The following is a 26,643-nucleotide window of genomic DNA, read 5'->3' as shown; positions in this document are numbered from 1 at the left end:
CCCCGGCCCTCCTCCCCATGCGATTATTTGCTTCCCACGAAGGCGCGCTTCGCCCTTTCTTCCCGGGATTTCTTCCTCCGCAGAATGCGCTGGGGGAAGCGTCGCGTGCCGTCAGGCGGTGCCGTGGGCAACCCCAAGGAGCGGCCATGGAGGCCGGAGGGGGCTTTCCTGGCTGAGGCGCACTCTGAGGGGGCGTGGCCACGCCTGAGGGAGAGAGTCGGAGGGGCGAAGGAGCTGCCGGGCGCGTCAGGTGAGGAGGAGAAGGGCCGCCGGTTGTCTCCTTTGCTCTCCGAGCTCCGTGGGGCGCCGGGTTCGAGTCCTGACGGGGGAGTGGGTTCGGTGGGCGGGGCTTGGGGTGGGGTGGGTGGCGGCTGTGTGACCCGCTGGTTAGAGCCATGGATTGAGGGCCTTGGGAGGGGGAGGGGAGGGGGGCCAGGCCTCGAGTCCGCTCGCTGGGTGGTGACATTGAGCCGCCCTCTGCACCTCTTAGCTTCAGCCCCGTGCATTGCATCGCAGGGGGTTGGACTAGATGACCCCTGGGTCCCCCTTCCGACTCTACAGCTCCAGGATCCCTCACAGGGCAGTTGTGAAGGTGAAACTTGGGCGGGGGAGAAGAGCCGTGTTCGGAGCCTGGAGCTCCTTTGGAAGGAAAGGCGGGATGAGATAAAGTGGATCGGGGAGGATTTATGGCTCCCGATGGATTACCAGGGGCGACAGGAACACGACTGACGCCACCACCCCGTATTGTTGGGCTGAAGAAAGTGGGGTGGGGAATTTCGTGGGGGAAGGGAAGTGAGCTCAGTCAGCGCAGTTCTGGTACAGTACAAAAACTCCTGTCGTCAGAATTAAGGCCCTAAGAGAGATATAGGCAAACACGGCCCTCCAGATGTTTTGGGGCTACAACTCCCATCATCCCCAGCTAACAGGACCAGTGGTATGGGATGATGGGAATTGTAGTCCCAAAACATCTGGAGGGCCGAGTTTGCCTATGCCTTCCCTAAGAAGAGCCCCTGCAGCTGGATCAGGCCAAACCCCGGGGCCCATCTTGGCCAGCCTCTTGTTCTTGCAGTGGCCAGCCAGGTTCTCTAATGGGAAGCCCACAAGCAGGGCCTGGGGGCAGCCTTGATAGCCTTTATCCTCCATTTTTGTTAGTGTTTATATTCTGGTTGACAAAAGCCTGCCCTGGCACCTTAAAAGCTTCCAATACACTGGTCCGGAAAGACCTGCATTGGCTCACAGTACATTTCCGAGCACAATTCAAAGTGTTGGTGTTGATCTTGAAAGCCAACGGCCTCGGCTCAGTATACCTGAAGGAGCGTCTCCACGCCCATCGTCCAGCCCGGACACTGAGGTCCAGCTCCAAGGGCCTTCTGGTGGTTCCCTCCCTGCAATAAGTGAGGTTACAGGGAACCAGGCAGAGGGCCTTCTCAGCAGTGGCACCCGCCCTGTGGAAAGCTCTCCCACCAGATGTCAAGGAGATACATAACTTTCCAAGCGCTTCTGAAGGCAGCCCTGTATCAGTTATTTTTTAATGTATGATCCTTTGTTATGTTTTTTTATGTGCTGGAATCCACCCAGAGTGGCTGAGAAAAGTGGAACCCCAGCCAGATGGGAAGGGTATAAATAATTAGATTATTATTATTATTACAAACTTTGACAATGAGGAAAGGACATTCTACAATACAGAATGCTTCATGGCCTCTTTAGAACATTCAAAGTGCTTAATGTTCACAGTCCTATTGTCATACCGTGTTTCTCCGAAAATAAGACACCGTCTTATATTTATTTTTCCTCAAAAAACACACACTATGGCTTATTTTCAGGGGATGTCTTATTAAACACAAAGGAAATTCAAATGCAATGGCAAGGGTTTTTTTGGGGGGGGGGAGTAATTTAGTCCCAATCCCAATAGTTTAACCTACAAGGATAGGGTCCTGCTGGAGCCTGGTGAACAGCCTAGCAAGTCCCCTGTCCAAAGTGTTGTGTCAAAGTGGTGAAAGAATATACAATACAGAAATTAAAAACCGTTTAGCCATGGGGGGGGGGGAGATACCCACTTCACTACTGGGACTGATAATAGGTGAAGAAACCAGCTGCTGCTGCTGGGTCCTGCTGGCTCACCGTGGCGCTGCTGGGCGCTTTGTCGGCTCTGCAGCAGCAGTCGGTTCCGGGCCAGGAGCCGGCAGGACTCCTCCTCTTCCTCCTGCCGCAGCCGGCGTTGCTGCTGCGCCTATCACTATGTCTTATTTTCAGGGTATGGCTTATATTCCTTGAATGCTTAAAAATCCTGCTACGGCTTATTTTATGGCTACGTCTTATTTTTGGAGAAACAGGGTACTTACAACAGCCCTGTGGGGTAGGCAATTGTTGTTTTCCCCATGTTACACTCTTGGGAGAGGGAGTGGCTTACTTAACTACGGCCTCATGGCAGACATGAAATTCAGACCAGGGATTTTGTAATTTGTAGTCCAGTCTCCTGAACCGCCGCACAGCTCCAGCCTCACATGTTATGAAACTACCTGGGCTAGTAGTGTGGTGTGTGTGATTATTTTTATTTGGTTGTAGCTTAATTTTATTTGGTTGCCTATTTTCTTTATGGATAGTATATTTGCCAGTTTTGAAACTTGATGGATACTATGGCTCTTATGGAGAGCAAGGGAGGGCTTTGTGCTGATGGCAGATGCTGGAGGCCAAGAAGAAGCTGTTCATTTTGTTAATATTATGCTGGCACACAGGAAGCTGCCTTATGCTGAGGAAGATAGCTGGATCATCTAGTTCTCTGTTGACTGATAGTGTCTCTCCAGAGTCTCAAGTCTTTTCCAGTTCTACCTATAAATGTTGCAGATTCAGCCTGGGACCTTACACATGCAAAGAATATCATAGAATCATAGAGTTGGAAGAGACCACAAGGCCCATCCAGTCCAACCCCCTGCCAAGCAGGAAACACCATCAAAGCATTCTTGACATATGCCTGTCAAGCCTCTGCTTAAAGACCTCTAAAGAAGGAGACTCCAGCACACTCCTTGGTAGCAAATTCCACTGCCGAACAGCTCTTACTGTCAGGAAGTTCTTCCTAATGTTTAGGTGGAATCTTCTTTCTTGTAGTTTGAATCCATTGCTCCGTGTCCGCTTCTCTGGAGCAGCAGAAAACAACCTTTCTCCCTCCTCTATATGACATCCTTTGATATATTTGAACATGGCTATCATATCACCCCTTAACCTTCTCTTCTCCAGGCTAAACATACCCAGCTCCCTAAGCCGTTCCTCATAAGGCATTGTTTCCAGGCCTTTGACCATTTTGGTTGCCCTCTTCTGGACACGTTCCAGCTTGTCAGTATCCTTCTTGAACTGTGGTGCCCAGAACTGGACACAGTACTCCAGGTGAGGTCTGACCAGAGCAGAATACAGTGGTACTATTACTTCCCTAGATCTAGATGCTATACTCCTATTGATGCAGCCCAGAATTGCATTGGCTTTTTTAGCTGCTGCATCACACTGCTGACTCACGTCAAGTCTGGTTCCTGGAATGAAAGAAGATTAGGGAAATGGACGGGTTGAGCAACATGGTTATGAGCCGAACACTTATGGGGTTTTTTGTTGATGCATTTGACTTTTAATAAAGCTGAATTTCTTGTCTTGGAATGGTTTGAGCACAGTGTTAAACAACATAGGCTCTTTACAGTCTTAACCTGATGTGCAAAGCTATCATTTGTCATTTCTTAAACATGCTAAATGCCTGTTCAGGCAGAGATTTAAAACAAATAAAAACAAAGAGACAACTGTAGCAAACTCTGTTTACTGGGATTTACCAAAGACGTTGGGCTACTTTGCCCTTTGGGCAACATTGCTGCAAAATGCTGGCGGAAATCTGCAGTCATTTAATCTGTTTTGCATCTTTGCACTGTAGAGAAAGAGCCACATCATTGTATCTCAGGTTGTGGTTTCTGCTTGTCCAGTGATCTGTCCGAAGAATTGGCAGTGGCTTTGGAAAACAGGTGGGGGGGGGACTGATGACCTTGACTTTCCTGGACCGAGCATGTGAGCTGAATTGGCTGACCAACATGAATGTTGCTAACAAGCCAAGCAAGATAAATCACTGGCTGTCTAAACCCCACCCCCACCCCCATTTCAGATTCCAAAATGACATCCATGCTGACCTGCTCTGCCAGAACCCTTCCTGCTATCTCATCATGGGCTGCCCGACTAGGTAAGTTCAGCTGCTTCTGGTTAGGCACCAAATTTGTACAAATACAGTGGTACCGCTGGTTAAGAACTTAATTCATTCCGGAGGTCCATTCTTAACCTGAAACTGTTCTTAACCTGAAGCACCACTTTAGCTAATGGGGCTGCCGCGCCGCCGGAGCACGATTTCTGTTCTTTTTTTCCCTTTTTTTTACAAACCTGAAGCGTTTGTAACCCGAGGTACCAATGTATTAAAAGATTAGTCATAGTGGGTTGTAGCTAACTGTAACATTGACAGTATGAATCATTTATCTTATTTGAAGCTTTTGCAGCGTCTTGTAATTGTGTCTACATCTGTCGTTCTGTTTTTATACTTCATGTTTATTTCAAGCTGTCATAGAAAACTTGCACTATAACTAAACTAGGATGCCAATTGCCCTGCCTAAATTATTCCTTTTGTTTTAATGCCTCATCATCTGAACATCTCTGCCAGATTGCTTTATCTGTAAACCAGGACAATCAATTGCACAATAGGCCAGTTGCACATTTGGAAGTGATCTGAACTCGAAAGCACTGTAATCCAAATTGACTCCCGAGAAAAGCTGCGGCGTGATATTCCTGCCGCTGTTCCTTAGAGTCTCTTTGAGCTTTGGTAATTGAGATAATCTCTGGTGCTGTTGCTTTGTTCTTACACTTGAATTTTGTTCTGCTTTTCTTCCAGCTGTAAGATCCCTCAGCTGTTCGCCCCAGTTACAGACAGCAGGTAAACTAATAACATCACCAGTAGAGCAATCCTAAGGTGGAGGTGGGGTGGAGAACATGCTCTGTTGGAGAAATTGTCCTTCGTAAGCCCTGCCAGCTCATGCTGGCCAGAGCAGAAGGTGGGAAGAAGTGACATTTTCTTTTTTTCCTGCTGTGGTCTGGGGGGTTTGTTTTTTAATTCCCACCCACAGATGGCAAGCAGTGGCTGGGGAATAAACTACATCAACTCCAGGGCTCGTGTAGTCTTGCAACTACAGTAGCTTGGGAGTGTGTTGGAGGCTTAGGATCATACAGATCCCCGGTCAAACTTGGAAATAAATCCCACTGGTTGATTTCAAGTAAGTGTGTTAAGCATTGCAGCTCTCAGTTTATTCTGATTTGTCTTCTAAAAACAACAGCAACAAACTGAGAGCAGAGAAATCCTTTCTAGATCCAGCAATAGTCTTGTTTTGCCTTTTACATTCTTACAAAACTGTTAGGAATCTAGTTGCAACTCTCTGTGTGCTATTTGTCATTAATAATGAGTTTCTAGACAAATTTCAAGATTGCCCTAATATCTAATAGGCCATTTATTGTTAAGTTAGCAAACGTGTCCATAAAAGTTCTTTCTTTCTTTATACTGAGGTCCTTCAACTTTTTAACATTTGGGAGTAGGTATTAGCACTTTTCGGCGTTCATGAAGCTTTGTGTGTGTTGTTTCAGGAGTATGTTTTGCCAATAGATTGGGCATAGCTGAACACAAACCCTTGAATGCTTCTCAGACCGAATGGTGACTGTGATGGGGAATTAAACTCAGGTTTTATTTGAACCAGGGATGGAGAACTAGGGGCCCTCCAGGTCTTCCATCAGCCCCAGCTGGCACGGCCAATGGTCAGGGATGATGGGAACTAGACGCCAGCAGTATCCGAAGTGCCCAGAGTTCCCCCTTCTGGCTTAAACTCAAAAAGGGCTCTCGCTCAAAGATCCATGCATTCTTGCTTGCCTTTTAATAACAGAAACGTTGCTCTTGATCTGCACTGTCTCTATCAGTAGCCATTTATCGTTCTCTTTCCGCAGCTCAGCCCAAGACTAAAAAAACCTTGGCTAAAAATGGGGTGAAGAATATTGTGGTGGTGGATGGGGTTCGTATTCCATTTCTGCTGGCAGGAACCTCGTAAGTATTAAATGCTTCCTTGTAAAGTCTGGGGGAACCTGGTGTTGATGGAGAAAATGCCTGTGCAACTTACTGTTAATCAAAATCAACTTAAAGTTAACTGCAGATGATGCTCTCACTATCCTGGCATGTAAATAAGTGACTCGAGGAGACAGCTGCCATTGTCCTGTGCCCATCTGTAGAGCAGTGAGTGGCTGAAAAGTTATGGGGCGTTGCCAAGATTTACCAGGCAATGTCCACTTTTGCAGTGGACTTTTCTTCCATTAAGTAATTCAGTATATTTTCTTTCTTTTTCTTTTTTTCTTTTTAATTTTTTAAAATTTTTTAAAATTTTTAAAATTTAATTTTTTAATTTTTTAAAATTTTTTAAAATTATCTTTATTTCTTATTAAAAAATGACAAATCCGCACAGATCAACACAACACAACAAAGCATAACATAATCAAATCAATACAAATTCCGCCAATTATATACAAAAAGGGGAAAAAAAGAAAAAAGAAAAGTGGAGAAAGAAAGAAAGAAAGAAAGAAAGAAAGAAAGAAAGAAAGAAAGAAAGAAAGAAAGAAAGAAAGAAGGGGGGGGGAGAACAACAACAAAAATACAGATTAAAAAATTAACTTCCAAACATTTTAACATCAGTTCCCTTCTCACATGAAATTTCTACCAGGCTTCTCCCTTATCAATTGAATCCTATACCATATCTTATTTTCCTTATATTAATTAATTAATTACTCTATCAACTTGTGCATTTTAATCAAAACAAATCACCCACTTCGAACTTATACCTTCATTATAAAAGTATTCCTCCACATAACTCCACTCTGCTTTAATTTTTTGTTTGGGGACTCTCCCCGGCCAGATGGGCGGGGTATAAATAATAAATTATTATTATTATTATTATTACTAATTATTGCCGTCACCTTTGCTAAATTCATATATTCCGCCAATTTAATATACCATTCCTGTATAGATGGAACTTTATCTCCTTTTCAATTCTGGGCTACCAACATTCTGGCCGCTGCACACTCATATAAGAGGATGTTCCTTCTATCACTCGGCATGCTTTCCAGAATTAAACTTAATAATAAAATTTCTGGTTTTTCCCCAAATGTACATTTTAACATCTTTTTCATTTTATCATATACCTCTGTCCAAAATATACTAATCTTCTTGCAAGTCCACCAGCAATGAAAATAGTCCCCTACTTTCTCTCTACATTTCCAACATTTACAGTGGAACCTCAATTTATGAACACCTCGGTTTACAAATTTTCGGTTTACGAACGCCGCAGACCCATCTGGAACGGATTCATTCACTTTCCATTACTTTCAATGGGAAAGTTTGCTTCAGTTTATTAACAGACTTCCGGAACCAATTGTGTTCATAAACCGAGTTACCACTGTATCCTGATCATTTTTATATATTTTTGCTAATTTTGCTGGCGTTAGATGCCACCTATATACCAATTTCCACATATTTTCTCTTATACCCATACAGGCCGTAAAATTTATATCCTCCCTCCATAATTTCTCCCATTGGTTGCTGTATATTACCCTTCCAATATCCTGTGCCCATTTTATCATTGCATGTTTAACTTCCTCATCCTTCATTTCCCACTCCAGTAAAAATTTATAAATTTTAGCCAATGGTTTCGTGGAATTCTCAATTAGCAATTCTTGCAATTTAGTCTTCTTTTCCAATAATCCTATCATCTTATGTTTTTTGAAAATACTCTGTACTTGGAGATAATGCAGCCAACTTTGACAATATTGTTCAATCTGTTGATATGATTTCAATACATATTGATCATTAATTCTCACAGTCAACTCTTTATATGTTAACCATCTCCCTCCCTTAGGTTCATTATTCATTGCTGTCATTTCTAAAGGTGAAATCCACCATGGCACTTTGGGTTCTAATAATTTTTTTAATTCTTCCCATGTGATATACAATGACTTTTTAAATATATGATCCAAAAATGAATTATACTCCCCTTTTTTTTCTTTTAGCAGGTAAGCGTACCAGCCTTCTACATTCCTGAAGCCTTCCAATCTGAGCAGCTCCAGGTCATCCAACAGGAACCACTCCTTCATCCATCATAGACGTGCTGTGGCATGATATAGTTTCAGATTAGGGACCCCGCATCCTCCCCTTTCCTTTATATCAGTTAATATTCTGAATTGCACTCTCTCTTTCCCCCCCTGCCAAATATTTCTATGAAATTGCTGAGATCTTTCCTCCATATCTCGAATGTTTAATCATTATTTTAGTTTTTTTTATTATGAACTTTAAATCCCGCTACCTCTCCATAGATTGCTAATTTCTTTTTCAACTTAATTAATGTCTCCATTGGATCCTCCATCATTATTATAATATCGTCGGCAAAGGCCCTTAATTTATAATTGCTCTTACCCACCGCGATACCTTTAAACCATATTTAATGTCCCTTATCAGAAACTCTAACGACCATATAAACAACAATGGAGATAGCGGACACCCCTGTCGCGTTCCTTTAGATATTTCGAATTCTTCTGTTATTCTTCCATTAATGATCAATCTTGCTAATTGTTTACTATAGATTGCATTAACTCCTTCCATAAATCTGCCTGCTATCCCTAATTTCTTTAATGCTCCTTTCATGAATCCCCAAGCTAGGTTATCGAAAGCCTTTTCGGCATCCAGGAAGATGAATGCTATTTTCTTACTGGGGTTCCAATCTGCATATTCAAATAGGTTCAATAGGGTTCTTATACATCTTCCTTTTCGGTAGGAAGCCTTGTTGTTCCTGACTTATAACTCTGTTTAACACCTCTTTAATTCTGTTAGCCAATATTCCAGCAAATAATTTATAATCGATATTCAATAGTGAAATTGGCCTATAATTCCCAACCTCTTCTGTACTTCCTTTTTCTTTCGGTATCAGGGTTATATATGTATTTTGCCACGTCCTGGGTATTACCCCTCTTTCTAAAATATCATTTACTAGTTTTTCATACACCTCTGCCAATTCATTCTTAAATATTTTATAATGTTTCCCAGAAAGGCCATCTGTTCCAGGTGATTTCCCCAATTTAAGTTTGCCTATAGCATCTTCTATTTCTTGCCTCGAAACTGATTTATTTAATATTTCACTCTCTTCGGGATTAATGGAAATTCCCTTAAAATTGTTCAGATACTCTTCCAATTTATTTTTATTAATATCTTCCCCTTTATACAACTTCCTATAATATTTAACAAAACACTTCTGTATTTCATCTGGGTTGGTCCATCTCCTTTCCCCTTCCTTTATTGACGTGATTAACCTTTCACTTTGTTTTTTCCTCAGCTGCCATGCCAATAGCTTCCCTGATCTGCTTCCAAGCTTGAATGTCCTTTGTTTAGCCCACTTAATCCTATTTTCTATTTCTTCATCCACTAATTGTTTCAAATTATTCTGTAATATTTTTATTTGTGTTATTAAATTTGGATCTTTTGGATCTATCTCTTTTAATTCTATCTCTTTTTTTATTTTCTCTCATTTTTCTGCCTTTTCTTTTTTTATATTTGCTCTTTTGTTGTATATACAATCCTCTAATGAAGGCCTTGCTGGCATCCCAAACTGTTGTTAATTCCACCTCATGTGATACATTAATTTGGAAAAATTCCTTTACTAGCTCTCCCATTTTGTTTACAAACAAATTATCATCTAATATCCTATCATCCACACGCCATCGCTTGGCATTTTTGTCATTCTCTTTAAGCCTTATCATAGTTGGGTTGTGATCTGTTAAGGATTTTGCCATTATCTCGCATTTTTTAATATATGTTACTAGACCCGTCGATAACCATATTATATCTGTTCTTGAGGCCGATTTCTTTGCTCCTGAATAATAACAATATTTTCTTTCCATCGGGTTTCTAAGTCTCCATATATCTTTCAGTTCATAATTTTTGACTATCTGAATTATTATTATTATTTTGCAATTTCCCTCCTCCCTTCTTTACTTCATTTGTCCTATCCATCTTTGGCAATACCACTCCATTAAAATCCCCCGCTAATTCAGTATATTTTCATGGACCAGCCTTATGATCCAAAGCAGCACTCGTAGCAATGTAGAATTGCTTATAATTAGTTATTGGTTGGTTATATTATTTTGTCGATTAAAATTCAACGTTAAGAGGTTGCTGGTCACCTCATTTTTCTCTGTCCACAAACTAGATTTAATGAACACCCATATTAGAGTGCTTTGTAAATTGATAGTCATAGCCTTTTATATACTAACCTTTTATGCTCTTCCACATCTGTTTAATGTTCCTAACCCTTCTTTTAGAATCTTTAAGCTTCTTTTAGATTCTTATAGTCTTTTATATATGCCTTCTGTTTTAATAACTTTAGCTTTCCAGAATGGTTTTGCAGATTTTAAATGATTGTACCCCACCCTACTTATGCTGGTCTGTGACCGTAATAAAGATTTGATTGATCTGTTCATCCTGCACCGAGCTAAAAACAAAATCCTTGCATTGCTCAGGCCGTAATGTTTTCCTTTCCTCTCTAATCGTCAGGTATGCAGACTTGATGCCACATGACTTGGCCAGAGCTACACTGAAGTAAGTAGCGAGTTAATGGGTAAAACAACAACAACAATTGGATAGTTCCCCCCCCCCCTGAATGTAGGAGTTACTCTAGATTTACTTGGAGTGACAAAGCAAATATGTTAGTGGGCTAACATGGCTGCTATGAAAGCTGTGGATCTGGGTGTACACAGCACCTGGATCTCTGCTGCTGTGTTGTTGCTGAGCAAACAGGGTTGCCCTATTACAAACAGTGCAAAGTTGTTGAGCTTTTTCGGCAAAATCGCAAAATAAAATTGCCCCTTTTGAGATATTTTTTAATGGAAAACGGCACTGCCAACATGGGCAGCCGTATGTCCAGATTTCCCCAGACATTTGACCGATTTCCGCCCAGATGCCGGATAGGTCCAGAAAATTTGGGCGTATGGCAACCCTAAAGCAGGTTCATCTTCTAAACCCAGCTGCAACCCGACTCATGTGAAATGAGAAGGTGAAGGGGTGATACGATAGCCATGTTCAAATATATAAAAGGATGTCATATGGAGGAGGGAGAAAGGTTGTTTTCTGCTGCTCCAGAGAAGCGGACATGGAGCAATGGATTCAAGCTACAAGAAAGAAGATTCCACCTAAACATTAGGAAGAACTTCCTGACAGTAAGAGCTGTTCGACAGTGGAACTTGCTGCCAAGGAGTGTGGTGGAGTCTCCTTCTTTGGAGGTCTATAAGCGGAGGCTTGACAGCCATCTGTCAAGAATGCTTTGATGGTGTTTCCTGCTTGGCAGGGGGTTGGACTGGATGGCCCTTGTGGTCTCTTCCAACTCTTTTGATTCTATGATTCCATGATTCTAAGCAAAGCAAGATTTGAAACCCTGCATCGCAGGGGGTTGTACTAGATGACCCTTGGGGGTCCCAACTCTACGATTCTATGATTCTATGAAATAACCACCAAGAGGGTAATGCTCTTGGCTTGGCCTGCCTACCACTGATTTTTCCCCCTCTGACTTCTTCCCGCAGAGGCTTGCTGAACCGGACTGATGTGCCCAAGGAAGTTGTGGACTACATTGTGTTTGGCACCGTTGTCCAGGAGGTGAAAACCAGCAATGTAGCTAGAGAGGTATGTTAGATTATTGAAAGAAGCACTAGGCAAGCTACACAGCAGAACATCTCTCTGCGGCCGCTTGAATACCAGTTGTGTGTTTTATGAACGGGCGGATCATGGTGGGTGTCAACCTGTTCATTCCCTTTGTTAGGAACCCAGGAAGCTGCCTAGTAACAAGTCCTTGGTCCATCTGCCTCAGTATTGTCTACACTGACAGGCAGCAGTGGCTCTCCCCACCTTACCTGGAGAGGCTGGGACCTTCTGCTTGCAAGGCAGACCCTCTGCCACGGAGCCACGACCCCTCCCCTAAAAGAGAGCCCATATCAGCAGACTTTGAACTTGCCAGCTGGGATCCCCCTTTCGTTTTACAAAATATTCGATGTTGCCAGCGCGCCTGTCTGCGTACGTGTAGATTGTGAACTTTGGAGATCGTCAGTATTGATCAGCAACCCTTGACAATCCTCCACCAGTGACCTTTTGTTTTGCGCGCAAATGATCCCCGGTTTCTGACCGAGGCCAGAACGTCTTGCAATATCTGCACCTGCTCTCTAAGGCCAAGCAACCGCTTGTGTGGCTGTCTGGCAAGGAAGGCCCAATGCCATCGGACGCTGTGTAGAGCTGCCTGCTCCAGCCTGGCAGTGCTGCTCCAGGATCCTGCTTCATTTGCCGCAGCCTGCTGGCTCCCATCTCACGGGCTGCTCAGCCCAGCCCTTGTTTTTAATTTTAACTTCCAGCTCTGTCCTGAACTTTCACCCACTTGGCTGTATCTCAGGAGCAGCATTCGGTGGCAATGTGTATCCAAGCCTCCATGACTCAGGTGTTTTCCTGCTGTGTCATGGGGCTGCCTTATCCCGTAGCATCACGGAATTGTAGTGTTGGAAGGGAGCCAAAGGGTCATCCAGTCCAGCCCCCTGGAAATCCTCAGCCAGGCCAGTGGCTCACCTAGCCTAGGTCTGCTCTGCGGACTCTGGCTAGCAACAGTTTCCCACTACACCAGCCAGTGTGGTGTAGTGGTTAAGAGTGGTGGACTCATAATCTGGTGAACCGGGTTCGATTCCCCGCTCCTCCACATGCAGCTGCTGGGTGAGCTTGGGCTAGTCACACTTCACTGAAGTCTCTTAACCTCACTCACCTCACAGAGTGTTTGTTGTGGGGGAGGAATGGAAAGGAGAATGTTAGCCGCTTTGAGACTCCTTAAGGCAGGCATCCCCAAACTGCAGCCCTCCAGATATTTTGGGCTACAATTCCCATCTTCCCCGACCACTGGTCCTGTTAGCTAGGGATCATGGGAGTTGTAGGCCAAAACATCTGGAGGGCCGCAGTTTGGGGGTGCCTGCCTTAAGGGGAGCCTGGTCATAATTGTCATTAGGCTGAGCGCCATGACCTATTAACCATTTATGCAACTTCTTTTTCAAGATAAATGCAAGCATTGGTGGTGCAATCTTTTTTTATTTTTGTAAATTTGTTTATTTGGTTTTCAAATCAGAGTTTTACACTCACATATCCAACATGCAACATAAAAACAAGATTCCAAGGAATCTCTTGGACTTCGCTCCTCCCCTTTGTGGGTCCTATTATTAATCATTTCCTCTGCATCTTGTATAATAATTCAAATCTATTACCTCTCCATTATGTCCAAAATTCACCATTAAACTACAAGTGTTATTCCAGTCCTAACAGCTTTAACTCTTTACAATTGTTTTTAAGATAAATTATAATTTTTCCCCATTCCTTATTAAAGTTTTGGTCTTCCTGATTTCTGATTCTTCCGGTCATTTTTGCCATTTTTGGCATTGTCCATCAACTTGATGCAGTCAATCTTAATATTTTCCTCCTGACAAATGTAGAGTTTCCCCTTCTGTCAGCTTGATTTTAAATGTATGGAGTAAAAATAGGATTTATTTATTTGCTTCATACCAGGCATCCCCAAACTGCGGCCCTCCAGATTTTTGGCCTACAACCCCCATGACCCCATAGCTAACAGGACCAGTGGTCAGGGAGGATGGGAATTGTAGTCCAAAACATCTGGAGGGCCGAAGTTTGGGGATGCCTGCTTTATACCCCGCCCTTCCTCTCGAAGGAGCTAGAGTGGCAATTACATGTTATTTTATTCATTTTATTGCATTTATACCCTGCCTTGTTCTCCATGGAGCTCAAAGCGGCATACATGGTTCTCTCCCTCCTCATTCAATCCCCACAACAACCCTGTGAGGTAGGTTAGGCTGGGAGGCAGTGTCTGGCTCCAAAGGGTCACCCAGTGTCCAAGCAAGGATTTCAATCCTGGTCTCCCAGGCCCTAGTCCTGCACCACTGGCTCTCAATGTATATAACTTGTCACATTTTACGGATATTTTGTCTTCACCCTCAGACCAATAGTAGTCTCTTCTGAAATGCTTAAATCTTAAAGCGCAATTAGGTGAGTGCTCCCAGTGAACAAGCAGAGGCTCCAGAATGTGTGCTATGGGGCCAAATGGTTTCATCGGCCACTGCACTGCTTTTGAATAGCAACACAATAATAATTTCTGCAGGCTTCTTGTGCTAGCAAGTGGTTGTCTGTACGGACCCAAAGAGCAGATTCGCCTCCCTGCTCAGCCACATAATATGTCAAGTGGCCTTTGGCAAGACCCAGCTGCCCCTCACAAGATTTAATAATAATAATAATAATAATAAATAAATAATAATAATAAGTAATGATTTATTATTTGTACCCCACCCATCCGGCTGGGCCTCCCCAGCCACTCTGGGCGGCTTTCAACCAAGATTAAAATACATTAAAATGTCATACATTAAAAACTTCCCTAAAGAGGGCTGCCTTCAGATGTATTCTAAAAGTCAGATACTGTAGTTGTTTATCTCTTTGACATCTGATGGGAGGGCGTTCCACAGGGCGGGTGCCACTACCAAGAAGGCCCTCTGCCTGGTTCCCTGTAACTTGGCTTCTTGCAATGAGGGAACCGCCAGAAAGCCCTTGGCGCTGGACTTCAGTATCTGGGCAGAACGATGGAGGTGGAGATGCTCCCTCAGGGATACTGGACCAAGGCCGTTTAGGGCTTTAAAGGTCAGCACCAACACTTTGAATTGTCCTCGGAAACGTACTGGGAGCCAATGTAGGTCTTTCAGGACCATTGTTATATGCTCTCGGCGGCCGCTCCCAGTCCCCAGTCTAGCTGCAAAGTCAACTGATACACAAGTCACAGCCTGCTTCCCACGGCAGGAAGTGTTGTAAAGACAAGCTCTTTCTCAGCACTCTGTTTGCTAAGCTTTCTGCATTGTGTTCCTCTCTGTAGGCTGCCCTGGGAGCTGGCTTCTCTGACAAAACACCTTCCCACACGGTCACCATGGCATGCATCTCTTCAAACCAGGCGCTAACAACAGGTACCAATGTTGCCGGGGGGGGGGGCATGGTTAAAGAAGAAAGGGGCATGCAGCAATTGGCTTTAGAGTTGCAAAGGACCTGTAGGATGCTTCTCCAGCAGGAAGCAAGGCCTTGCCCTGGATCTCCTAAGTGGGAGTTCATTGCTCTCCGCTCTGTACTGAAACAACAGCCTCCTCTTTCAAAAAGCACCTGTTTTTCTTTCTTTATTTATTTTTTAAAAACTGTTAATGTTTGAACACATTTTGGCAAAAGCCAAAAATGCTGCTCTCTGGTAAGCAGCACTGTTTCTTCTTGTGGATTGATGACTGGACATGTGCCTGGTCAGTGGTTCCCAGGTGGGTGGTACCACCTCCTGGGGGTCAGTGGGATTACCTAGGGGAAGGCTAAGAGGCAAGCGGGGGGCAGGGGGGCACTGGAGTGGGCCCCTCTTAGCGCCTTGATCTCTTATTTACAACTGACCAGGCTGGAGCCCAGAGCGGAACAGCTTCCTTGCTTTGTTTTACTCTTCTTATCGCTTTCAATTTGATTTCCCTTTGGTCACTTTTGTATTTACAATTCTGATTCATCACAAGATGGCCAGCTGTTGGTAATGGCGGGTTTCACTGGATCAAGGTCTTCCATTTTGTTGAATCAATTAAACTAAATAGTTTTCATTGGATTTTGAGTAATTGTGCAATGGATTGTTAATGTTATGAATTTTATTGTGTTCTCATCTTCATCAGCAGGTTGTGCAGAGCGGAGTTCTGAATCATGCTTTTCATAGGGTAGGGTAGGGAGCACTGGGGTGAGTTTGTGGAACCAAGGGGGCAGCAGTCCGACAATGTTTGGGGACCACTGTGCCTGGTCCTATGGCAGGTTCTTGCCGCTGTGCCACTTAAGACATCAAATGGGTGGGATGTAACCGAGACAAAGCAGGAAGTAGACCAAGGAGGGTGAGCATGGAAGGAAGAAGGTTCGAAACAGCCCATAGAAACACACACCCCCTCCACTTACAATGGGAGCAACTAGGGGAAGAAATTTTCGCAGTTGCATTAGACACTGCGCTCAGTAAAAAGGGATGGAAATGGTAGGTGCTGAGCAAAGATTTCAAGTAAGAATTGGCAAATTGGTGTTCTGAATCTGGAAGACTGATAACTGTTCTGTAAATAAACGCTCTAGACGGACTGGGCTGGAGTCTGCGTAAAGAGGCCCTGAGGCCATTTCCCCCAGACCACGGCCACCTGCTGCCCTGCTGATATCGCACAGGGCAGGTAAAGATGTGGGTGCAAAGGACCCTCGGGAGCTTAAAGGGAGTGCCTGGCCATTCCTTGGCAAGTGGGAGCTCCCCCTGGGCAGGAACATAAGGGCAGGGGCAGGAGGGCATTTCTCACGCAGGAGGCGATGCTGCCTTTTCTCTTCTGCGAAGTGTGACTCCTCGGTGACGCCTCCTTCCTCCCAATCTCTGCAGGAATCGGTCTCATTGCATCTGGCCAGATGGATGTGGTGGTGGCTGGTGGCGTTGAGCTGATGTCCGACATCCCCATCAGACACAGCCGGAAAATGAGGAAGACGTTGTTTGGATTCTCGAGGGCAAAAAGCTTGGGCCAGAGGCTGTCCCTGATCGCCAGGATCCGTCCCGATTACTTTGCTCCAGAGGTAAACACAATGAACAAGGCTAACCCCCTTTCTCTCTCCTCCTGCTTGTTCGGTGAGGACAAAAAGAGGACAAACCAAGTGACATCAGGCCGGCTGGTGGCTCGTGGGGTGGGACAGTTGAGTGTCTGTGTCCTCTGTTCTTCACGTCTTCAGCTCCTAAAACAACCGTTAGTCTGGTGTTCAGTTCCCAGCACTCAAGGAAACCAAGAAGCTGAATGTTGGAAAATTCAGGACAGACCAAGTCCTCCTTCCCAGGAGTGCATATAGTTGAACCATGGAACTCACTTCCACAGGGGGCAGTGATGGCCACCAACTTGCCTTTAAAAGAGGGTTATACATTCATAGAGGAGAGGGCTTTCATAGAATCATAGAATCATAGAGTTGGAAGAGACCACAAGGGCCATCCAGTCCAACCCCCTGCCAAGCCGGAAACACCATCAAAGCATTCTTGACATATGCCTATCAAGCCTCTGCTTAAAGACCTCCAAAGAAGGAGACTCCACCACACTCCTTGGGAGCAAATTCCACTGCCGAACAGCTCTTACTGTCAGGAAGTTCTTCCTAATGTTTAGGTGGAATCTTCTTTCTTGAAGTGATGCTTCTGAATACCAGTTCCTGGAAACCACAGGAGAGGAGAGTTACGAACCTTCCTTAACAGGGCTGCCTTCAGATGTCTTCTAAAAGTCAAATAGTTGTTTATTTCCTTGACATCTGATGGGAGGGCGTTCCACAAGGCGGGCACCACCACCAAGAAGGCCCTCTGTCTGGTTCCCTGTGGCTTCGCTTCTTGGAGGGAGGGAACCGCCAGAAGTTCCTCGGAGCTGGGCCTCCGTGTCTGGGCAGAACGATGGGGGTCGAGACGCTCTAGGTATACTGGGTCGAGGCTGTTTAGGGCCACTGGCCTGGTTGGCCACTGTGAGAACAGGATGCTGGACTAGATGGGCCATTGGCCTGATCCAGCAGGCTCTTCATAGGTTCTTTTCTTAGGGGTTGAAGAAGTTCCCCTTGCCCGTCCCCAAACACCATGAGAACTGCTGTTGGGGAGGGCGCAGAATCTTGGGCTGTAGGGAAAGAAGCAGCTGCCAGTGAGCAGAGAGCTGTGCTTGGGGAAAGGGGAGGAGGAGAGACAAGACCAAGGCTGTCCATTTGTGGGTGGCAGAAAACACTGCAGTGTGTTGTGTTGGTGAAGGAAGCAAAAGGATGAGCTCATGTAGGGTCCAGAAGGAGAGATTGCCAGAGCTGGAGAAGCTGGCTGGAAGTGCTAGGAATGTTAAAACTGCAGGTGTTTGTGGGAAAAGGAGATGATGATAATAATTAATAATAATAATAATAATAATAATAATAATAATAATAAATTTATTATTTATAACCCGCCCATCTGGCTGGGTTTCCCCAGCCACTCTGGGCGGCTTCCAACAGAAAAATAAAACACAATAATCTATTAAACATTGAAAGCCTCCCTGAACAGGGCTGCCTTCAGATGTCTTCTAAAAGTCTGGTAGTTGTTTTTCTCTTTGACATCTGATGGGAGGGCGTTCCACAGGACAGGCGCCACTACCGAGAAGGCCCTCTGCCTGGTTCCCTGCAACTTGGCTTCTCGCAACGAGGGAACCGTCAGAAGGCCCTCGGTGCTGGACCTCAGTGTCCGGGCAGAACGATGGGGGTGGAGACGCTCCTTCAGGTATACTGGACCGAGGCCATTTAGGGGCAGTTAGACAACAGGGCTGGGGGGAAATATGGAAGAAACGTACATTGAAAATGTTGTCTATAAGAATAAAAGAGAATTATTATAAATTAGTTTGGAGACAGTATTTAACACCAGTCAGGTTAAATCAAATAAACAAGGAATATTTGGTGTTATGTTGGAGGGGATCCCAGGAAATGGAATTATCTATACATGTGGTGGGGGTGTGAATATGTTAACAAATAAATAAATGGCAAAGGGTGTTTAAGGAGATAACATAAATCACTGGGTTAAAGCTGACCAAAAGTCCAGAGGTGGCATTATTATCAATTTCCGATGGGGTGGAAGGTTCACAGGCTAGGAAGGACTTGCTTGCAAATTTATTGACAGCTGCATGAATTATTATAGCTAGGAAGTGGAAGGGGCAAGCAGAATATAAAATGGAAGAATGGTATAAAGAGGTGTGGGGTATAGCTATTAACGATAAATGAACATGTGCCATTAAGGTAAGATGGGGAATATGTGGGAGAAATGATTTTGAGAAGATATGGAAGATGTTTGTAGAATTTGCACTGTTACAATGGAAAGGGGTCAAACCATTGCAAGAGGTGTTGAAATTTTGGAAGGTTGCCTAGTTACAATGGAATGGTCTCGGTGGTGGGGTGCACATTATTATTCTTATTTATTTATGATTATTTGTGTTGGCGCAGTCTGCATGTAGCTCAGGGGTAGAGCATCTGCTTTGCAAGCAAAAGGTCCCAAAAGGTCAGTCCCCGGTGGCATCTCCAGGTGGGGCTGGGAGAGACCCCCGTCCCAAACCCTGGAGAGCCACTGCTGCCAGTCAGTGGACACAATACGGAGCAAGGTACCGGGCGCCTTGATTTGGTACCGGGCGCCTTCCTAGGACCAATTTTCAGCAAGCCCTCTCTGGCTCCCCCCAGCTCCCCGCCGTGGCCGAGTTCTCCACCAGCGAGACGATGGGCCACTCGGCAGACCGCCTGGCAGCCGCCTTTGCCATCTCACGCGTGGAGCAGGATGAGTATGCCGTGCGCTCCCACAGCCTGGCCAAGAAGGCCCAGGACGAAGGGCTCCTCATTGACGTTGTGTCCTTCAAAGTGCCAGGTACCATGGTGGGGGGGGGTCCTGTTGGGAGGAACCCGTCCGTGGGCAATGCATGGGGTGTTGCTTGGGAACTTGCAGACGGGGAGGGGGGGGAAGAGTATCTCCTGCAGGAGGGAGAAACCCAGTTCCCTTCCACCCACACCCAGTCGCTAGAGCAGTGTTTCCCAAACTTTGGGGGGGGCACTGCCCCCTTGGTTCCATAGACTCATCCCCGGTGCCCCCTACCCTATAAAAACCATTAGTAAGAATTGTGGTTTGCATGGCCCACGAAGGAAGATAACACAGTAAAATTCAAAACAATAACAATGAATTGCATAATTTATTTGAAACCCAATTAACACTATTTAGTTTGATTAATTCAACAAAATTGATGGACTTGATCTAGTGATACCAGCCTTTCAGAGCCTGAGAGTCATTTGCACCTTCAGCGCCCCCTGCCAACCCCTTGACTCTTGGTGTCCCTTAGGAAACCCCCCCCCCCGGTGCGTGTGTGACACCACCCACCATGGGAGCCACTGTGCTGGAGACTTCCCTCCCTTCCTCTTCACCCTTCTTTGGTTCTCTAGGTTCTCTTAAGACCTGAATCTTAAATATCCCTCCCTTGCACAGCTGCACCCAAATGGGAAGAAGAAGCACTTTTGCCATTCTCTTCCCCCCCCCCCCAGGCAGGGGTGTTTAAGAACCACAGCAAGAGCAGCCCCCCCCCCCCCCCGGGCAAACCTGCTCAAAGAGCCACGGACGTTTTGACGTGGTGGGTGTTGTGATGCAGCGAAGCATTACATTTATTTATTGCATGTGCACCCCACCTTTTTCTCCAAGGAGCTCAAGGTGGCATGCAAAGTTCTCTTCCCTATTTCATCCCCACAGCAACCCTGCGAGGTAGGTTAGGCAGAGAGGCAAGGACCGGCTTCCAAGGCCATCCAGGGAGCTTCATGAGATTTGAACCCTGTTCTCCCTTGCCCTGGGCTGACACTAACCACTAGGCCACACTGGCTGTCACCAGAGTACATCCAATTCTCTGATGTGAATCAATGGGCAGCTTTCATTCATCTCCTTGTGAGTCGCTGCAACATAAAATCGCAGTCTTGAAGTCGATACAGCTGAATCTCAAGCAGCACACCAATGTCTAGCATTAACTTGTTCAAAAGCTACCATCACATGGGTAGCTTGAGTCCCCATTTTTTTTTCCGTTTAAAAGTTCTTTTTAAATTTTGTGTTTTAACCTGATGAGGTCATATAAGCAAAACCACAGGATGTTTTCTCCTGGAAAGGTTGCAGCAAGTCAGTTCAGCAGACCACAAACTAGCTAGCAGCCTTTGGTGAAAGCTTTTGGGCGCCAGCTTGTTTCTCAGTGTCACAAGCCAAATACCCTCGTCCCCGGACAGAAGCTTCCCTTTTCCCCCTCCCTTCCTGCTACCTTCTTAAAGAAATTTGGGTTTATTTGCTTTAAATCAAAGTGTTACCCTTTGCAGTGGCATCTGGGCTACATAGAGCAACGAGCCAAGAGGTTTTCAGTGATGGGGTTGACATCTCTGGCAGTGATTGGCTAGGGTGCTTGGTTGTCACAGAAGGGGGGGCTTCTATCATTTGGCCGACTTTGATCCTGAATCTGGGTGTACCCCTTTGGCTGCTGTGACCCCAGGCAGCGGCAGAAAGTCCTAGCGAAAGGAAGGGCTTCTAGGAGCAAAAGGGGTGGGGGGGGTAGGGTGGGGATAGGGAAGAGAGGGCCTGTAGGTATGGGAGAGGTTGGTGAGGAGAGGGTATCCTTGGGCACCACAGAAATGAGGAAGACTGAAGTTTATATACAGGTTTGAAAATAGCTAGCCAAATCTCGGGACGCTGCAGGGCTCTAAAAATCCTTGGTTCTGCTTTGTCAGGCAGGGAAACGGTTGTGCGGGACAACGGAGTCCGCCCGTCAACGATGGAGCAGATGGGGAGGCTGAATGCTGCGTTTGTCAAGCCTTACGGGACGGTCACAGCCGCCAACTCGTCTTTCCTGGTAAGGCACCACACGCAGCGACATTAGAACAAGGGATTTCCAGCTGTGCTAGAATCGCGGGAATCATCGGCCCGAGTTGGAGGCAGCAATGCTTCTGAATACCCAGAAACCTCAGGAGGCAAGAGCAGCTGTCTTGTGTTCGAATCCTGCCTGCAGGTTTCCCCCAGGCATCTGGTCAGCTCCTCTGTGAACAGGATGCTGGACAGGATGGGGCCCCATGGGCCTGATCCAGCTAAAGGCTCTTCTTGCATCCTTGGAGCGCTCTGTGGCCCAATATTTAGCTGATCTGTATTAATATGTATATGATTTAAAATAGATAGATAGATTGGGCTAAAAGAGGTAAAAGAATTTGACTTTGGAGAGAGAGAGAGAGCGCTGGCTTCTGGTTTGCCAGCAAACTACAACTGGCTCTGTGCAGACATACAGCGTCTCTCTTTTGGCCTGTCCCCAGGGGGGCAGGGGGATGGGAGGAGAGGCTGCCAGTGCCTGGCACTCACTTGCCTGCTGCCAGCCTGTTGCTTGGCATTGAACGTGAATGGAGCATAATCTCTAATCAGGCCCGGCCGGGATGGCCTACGTCATTGGGGATGGGAGTTATGGCCCAACAACAGCAGGAAGACCACCTCGGCTTTCTCTCCCCCCCCAACCCTTCCTGCATTAGGCCCTATGTATCAATGCCCCCCACCAAATAAATAAACAGCTGTCTCTCCCCTTCCTTGGCACCACAAGCCAGAGGGCTACAGATGCAGGCTGACTGGCTGCCTCTTTGAGAAGGAAGCTTTGATCTCGGCATGTCATAGAATGACAGTGAGTTTTAAGCCCCCCTTTTGAATTCCCGAGATTGAAACTCACTAAAAAGCAACACCCTTCTCCCGATTGTGATTGCTGCATTGCAGGGGGTTGGGTTGGGTGACCCTTAGGGGTCGCTTCCAACTCTACAATTCATTTGTAGTGCAGCTGAATAGAGACACAGGCAGATTGTGGGGGGTTGGGGTGGGGTACCTGCTCTCGGCTGACGGAATATTCTTGGCTCCTTTTCCCAGACCGACGGGGCCTCGGCGGTGCTGGTGATGTCCGAAGAGAAGGCTTTAGCACTGGGGTACAAACCAAAGGCCTACCTCAGGTACGCGGGCACCCACCTTCTGCTTTTCCACGCCATCCCTTTTGAAATTGTGGCAGGCCTTTCCCTCTGCTGTCTCCTCCCTCCAAGAACCCCCAACTTACTTGCTTTTCTCCCTCAGGGATTTTGTGTACGTCTCCCAGGACCCAAAGGACCAGCTCCTGCTTGGGTACGTTGCAAATGGTTGTTCCTCTCAGTTCTGCCCTCTCCCAAAGCCTCCTGGCTACATCCTTTCCTGGTTTGCATGGTTCTCCCCTTCCTCATTTAATGCACCACAACAACCCTGTGAGGCAGGTTAGGCTGAGAGAAGGCAGCGACTGGACCCAGGTCACCCTGTGAGCTTCATGGCTGAGTGCGGATTTGAACCCCGGCCTCCCAGCTCCTAGTCCAGCACTCTAACCACTAGGCCACACTGGCCCTCAGTGGGCAGTTCCGATATTCCTGGGGCGATTGGGGCTGGGCAGTTTGCAGGCCCTGCAAGTAGCAGGGGACACTCATCTCTTGGACTCTTGGGCATGCATGGTGAGCCCCTTCTGCTCTCTGCGTGGGGTAGGACCCGTGGGGTTGACATCAGCCCCATCCCAGAGTCATTCAGGGGAGGCGGCCAAGTTAGAACAGGTAAATGCTGATGTGTGGCAAGAAATACCAGTTTGCCAACAACACCCGCGCCCCAGTTTGGGTGGCTGGATTTTGGATCTGAGCCTTGCAGAGGCCTTGAGGGAGGGGGGCAAGCCTGAGTCCTGGCAGCTCAGAGGAACTGCATAAAACCTTATTGCACTTAGGTGTGGTTCTGGTTGGGGTGTCACGATTCCTCCTGCCCACCCACCCCCATCTCAGTATTGCAAACCTAGTGCCTTGTAGGCCTTAAACAACTAAAAATAGCCCTGAGCATCTTAGCAGAGAATGGGGTGCAAATTCAACACGGAGGGGCTTCCTGGGGGCTAGCAAGACGGGCAGCTGCCCCCAGAGCCAGCCCCTGCAACCCTCCTCCCCAGGCGGGCAGCTCTCTCTGCACACACAGCCCATTCTGAATGCCAATCTCTGTTTTGCTCTCCTCCCAGGCCAACCTATGCGACGCCCAAAGTCCTGGAAAGGGCCGGCTTAACAATGGCAGACATTGATGTGTTTGAATTCCACGAGGCCTTTGCAGTGAGTATTTCTGGAGAGGGGAGGCAGAGAGGCGATAGGACAGCCGTCTTCAAACATCTGAAGGGCTGCCGCATACAGGGTGGATCAAGCTTGTGGTCTCCTGATTCAAAGGGTGGGACCTGAACCAGTGGTCTCCAATGGTGGACCCTCCTTCCTTTGAGGCTTTTAAAGAGGTTGCGTGACAGGGATTCCTGCCTTGCAGGGGGTTGGACTAGATGGCCCTTGGGGGATTCTTTCCGAGCCTATATTTCTAGGACTCTTATCTGTTTTTGCTGTTTGCTGCCCCAGAGCATCATCCTTCCTCTCCCTTTTCCCTCCTAGGGGCAGATTCTAGCTAATTTGAAAGCGATGGATTCGGATTGGTTTGCCCAGAACTACATGGGCAGGAAGTCTAAGGTAAGGGGCCGATGTTGGCAGTTTCGCTGTGAGTGTGTGTGTGTCCCCTCCTCCTTTATAGCCTGCAAGCAGGATTCGAGCACAAGAAGAACTCTCCCCTTCTGTAGTTTCCAGCAACTGGGATTCACACACATTGCTGCCTCCATGAACACATCTAAATCTCTTGAGGACGACTTCCGGCTGTTGTAGCAACTGTAATGCACTGTGCTTGAAGCTGTGTGATTTTTAATGTAGTTTTATTGCTTCTTTTATTTATTTCATTGTATTTTATTGTATTACACAGTGAATTCTATGGAACTCAAATTGAACATGTGCTTACCGGCACCCCATGCACCAGCTGAATGAAGCTGGGAGGCCACTGGTGGCCTGAGGACCACAGTTTGGGAACCCCTGAACTCAATACCCAGTTTTCAAGGCCAGGGCTTTCCCTTCCCACTGCCCACGGCTTGCCAGATCTGGGAGCGTTTGCTCCTTTGGAGGTCCTGATGTGGCCGACCTGGAAGGACCCTGCCCCCTTGATCTTCCGCCAGGAGCTGATCCTTCCCCCGCGTTGGTGGTGGGTTTGGTAACTCGCACTCAGGGCCCTACTTTCTCTCGCCTTCTCCTTGCAGGTCGGCACTCCCCCTCTGGAGAAGTTCAACAACTGGGGCGGGTCCCTGTCCCTGGGACACCCCTTTGGGGCCACTGGCTGCCGCTTGGTCATGGCTGCTGTCAACAGGTTGAAGAAGGAAGGAGGACAGTATGGCCTAGTGGCCGCATGTGCCGCTGGAGGACAGGTAAGCTGAAGGAGCACCACCACGCCCTCCCAGTGGGACTGCCGCCTGCCTGCCTTTCCGTCGGCACAATCTCAGCCCTTGCCGGGTCTTGCTAAATAGCAGCCTTTGCTGTCCTCCTTTCCCAGAAATCCCAACCCCTTCCTCCTTCCTGCCTCTCTGTGGGAAGGGAGAGGTTTGTTCCTCTTAATGAATAAACCCTTTCCTGTTCCTCTTCTGCCTGCAGGGCCACGCTATGATTGTGGAGCGTTACCCACAGTAGCCCCATCCAGGACTGCTGCTAAGGCGGAGAGCTCTTCCTCTCGCCCTTCCCGCCACATCCGTCCCACTTCAATGCGCTGATGCAAGAGTCCCTCCCTGGTCCTTCCTCGAAAGGACACCCAACGGCCTTTGTACATATTTTCTAGCAGCAGGTGGACCCTCGGAAGTCCTGCCTCCTCCGTAGAGGGGCTTCTGCAGTTTATCTTCTGAAATGCAAGACACTTTCCCCTTTGATTCTTGCATGAGAACGGTAAAGATTTGGAGTGATCTGACTCCGAAAGCAAGAGGAAGTCCAGCGATGAATGGTTCAATTTTAAAAGTTAAGTCTGTTGCCGTTTTTTTAATAGGGTTTTCGATCTGAACTGCAGTCAACAAGGATATTTAATTTTCCCCAAGGGGGGGGGGCTCATCACAAAGAAGTGGACTGTTAACAAAGATGGAGTGCTTGTGTCTCCACACCTGTGCCTTAATAAATGAGAGATACAAGGTGCGGATGGCGAGTGTGGGTCTATTCTCTCCAGTGATTTCCACAGTCCTTGAGGGGGCAGGCAGCCTGCAGCAGACCCCCCCCCCCACTACCAATATTACAATGGGGATTCATCAATACTCAGGTTTCTTGGCTCCTACAGGGATGATATTGCTGGGCAAAATACGCACCAACCGAGTGGCAACAGCGGCAGGGTCGACAAAATAACAAAGTCATCTTCAGTATCTTTGCTTGCTTTTATTTACAATTATATACACCACACTCCTCTACTCCATTCCTCTCATTTCACAATACATCACCACCACCACCACCCATGAACCATTTGGGTAGCTTAAATACGGAATTCAAAATAGTCAATTACCCAATCACATGACAGTAAGCAAACTCTACCTTCAATTATTCAAATTAGCAAAAGCTCACAGGTGTGTTAATATTCAGATCAAGGTTACAAACACACATCTCTGTGTAGCACCATTGACCACATCAGTCTTAAAGGAAAAACCTAACAGATATTGGCTCATTGGGGGGGGAAATCTGTTTGCTTCAGCCATTATTATACCCAACCATTCCATCCATAGGGGTTCAGCTATTCTTCTACCATCATTTAATTCTTGCAAGCGCTTACAGTGTTATTCATTCATTTATTCATTCATTACATTTCTATCCCCATTTTTTCTTCAAGGAGCTGAAGGTGGCACACATGGCAGGTTCCCCCCTCCTAATTTAATCCCCACAACAACCCTGCGAGGTAGGCAGTGACCAGCCCAAGGTCACCCCGTGAGCTTCACAGCCGAGTGGGGATTTGAGCCCTGGCCTCCCAGGCCCAAGCCCCACATGCTAACCACTATAAAGCAGCTGTTTTAACACCAGCTTGCTCTTTATAAAGTTGTTAAATT

General features: G+C 46.6%; 1 protein-coding gene across 2 annotated transcripts; it reads left to right on the top strand.

Annotated features, from left to right (window-relative positions):
- The first annotated feature begins 69 nt into the window (after positions 1–69).
- HADHB (hydroxyacyl-CoA dehydrogenase trifunctional multienzyme complex subunit beta) lies at positions 70–25,750 on the top strand. Of its 2 annotated transcripts, none has more exons than XM_035110741.2 (16): positions 70–250; positions 4,133–4,207; positions 4,904–4,945; positions 6,001–6,097; positions 10,640–10,684; positions 11,662–11,761; positions 15,033–15,120; positions 16,569–16,756; positions 19,382–19,562; positions 21,440–21,561; positions 22,605–22,684; positions 22,803–22,850; positions 23,743–23,830; positions 24,152–24,226; positions 24,838–25,002; positions 25,226–25,750. In XM_035110741.2, the coding sequence occupies exons 1-16, from the start codon at positions 85–87 to the stop codon at positions 25,259–25,261; spliced, it is 1,596 nt and encodes a 531-aa protein (XP_034966632.2). In that variant the 5' UTR covers positions 70–84; the 3' UTR covers positions 25,262–25,750. The 2 variants fall into 2 exon arrangements, with proteins under 2 accessions (XP_034966632.2, XP_060129199.1); XM_060273216.1 differs by having other exon boundaries at positions 10,637–10,684.
- The last annotated feature ends 893 nt before the right edge of the window (positions 25,751–26,643 follow it).

This window comes from Zootoca vivipara, chromosome 3 (assembly GCF_963506605.1).
Source record: "Zootoca vivipara chromosome 3, rZooViv1.1, whole genome shotgun sequence".
Classification (NCBI taxonomy): Eukaryota; Metazoa; Chordata; class Lepidosauria; order Squamata; family Lacertidae; genus Zootoca; species Zootoca vivipara.
Note: the sequence above shows the minus strand (reverse complement) of the source record. Positions and strands in the feature narration are given on the sequence as shown.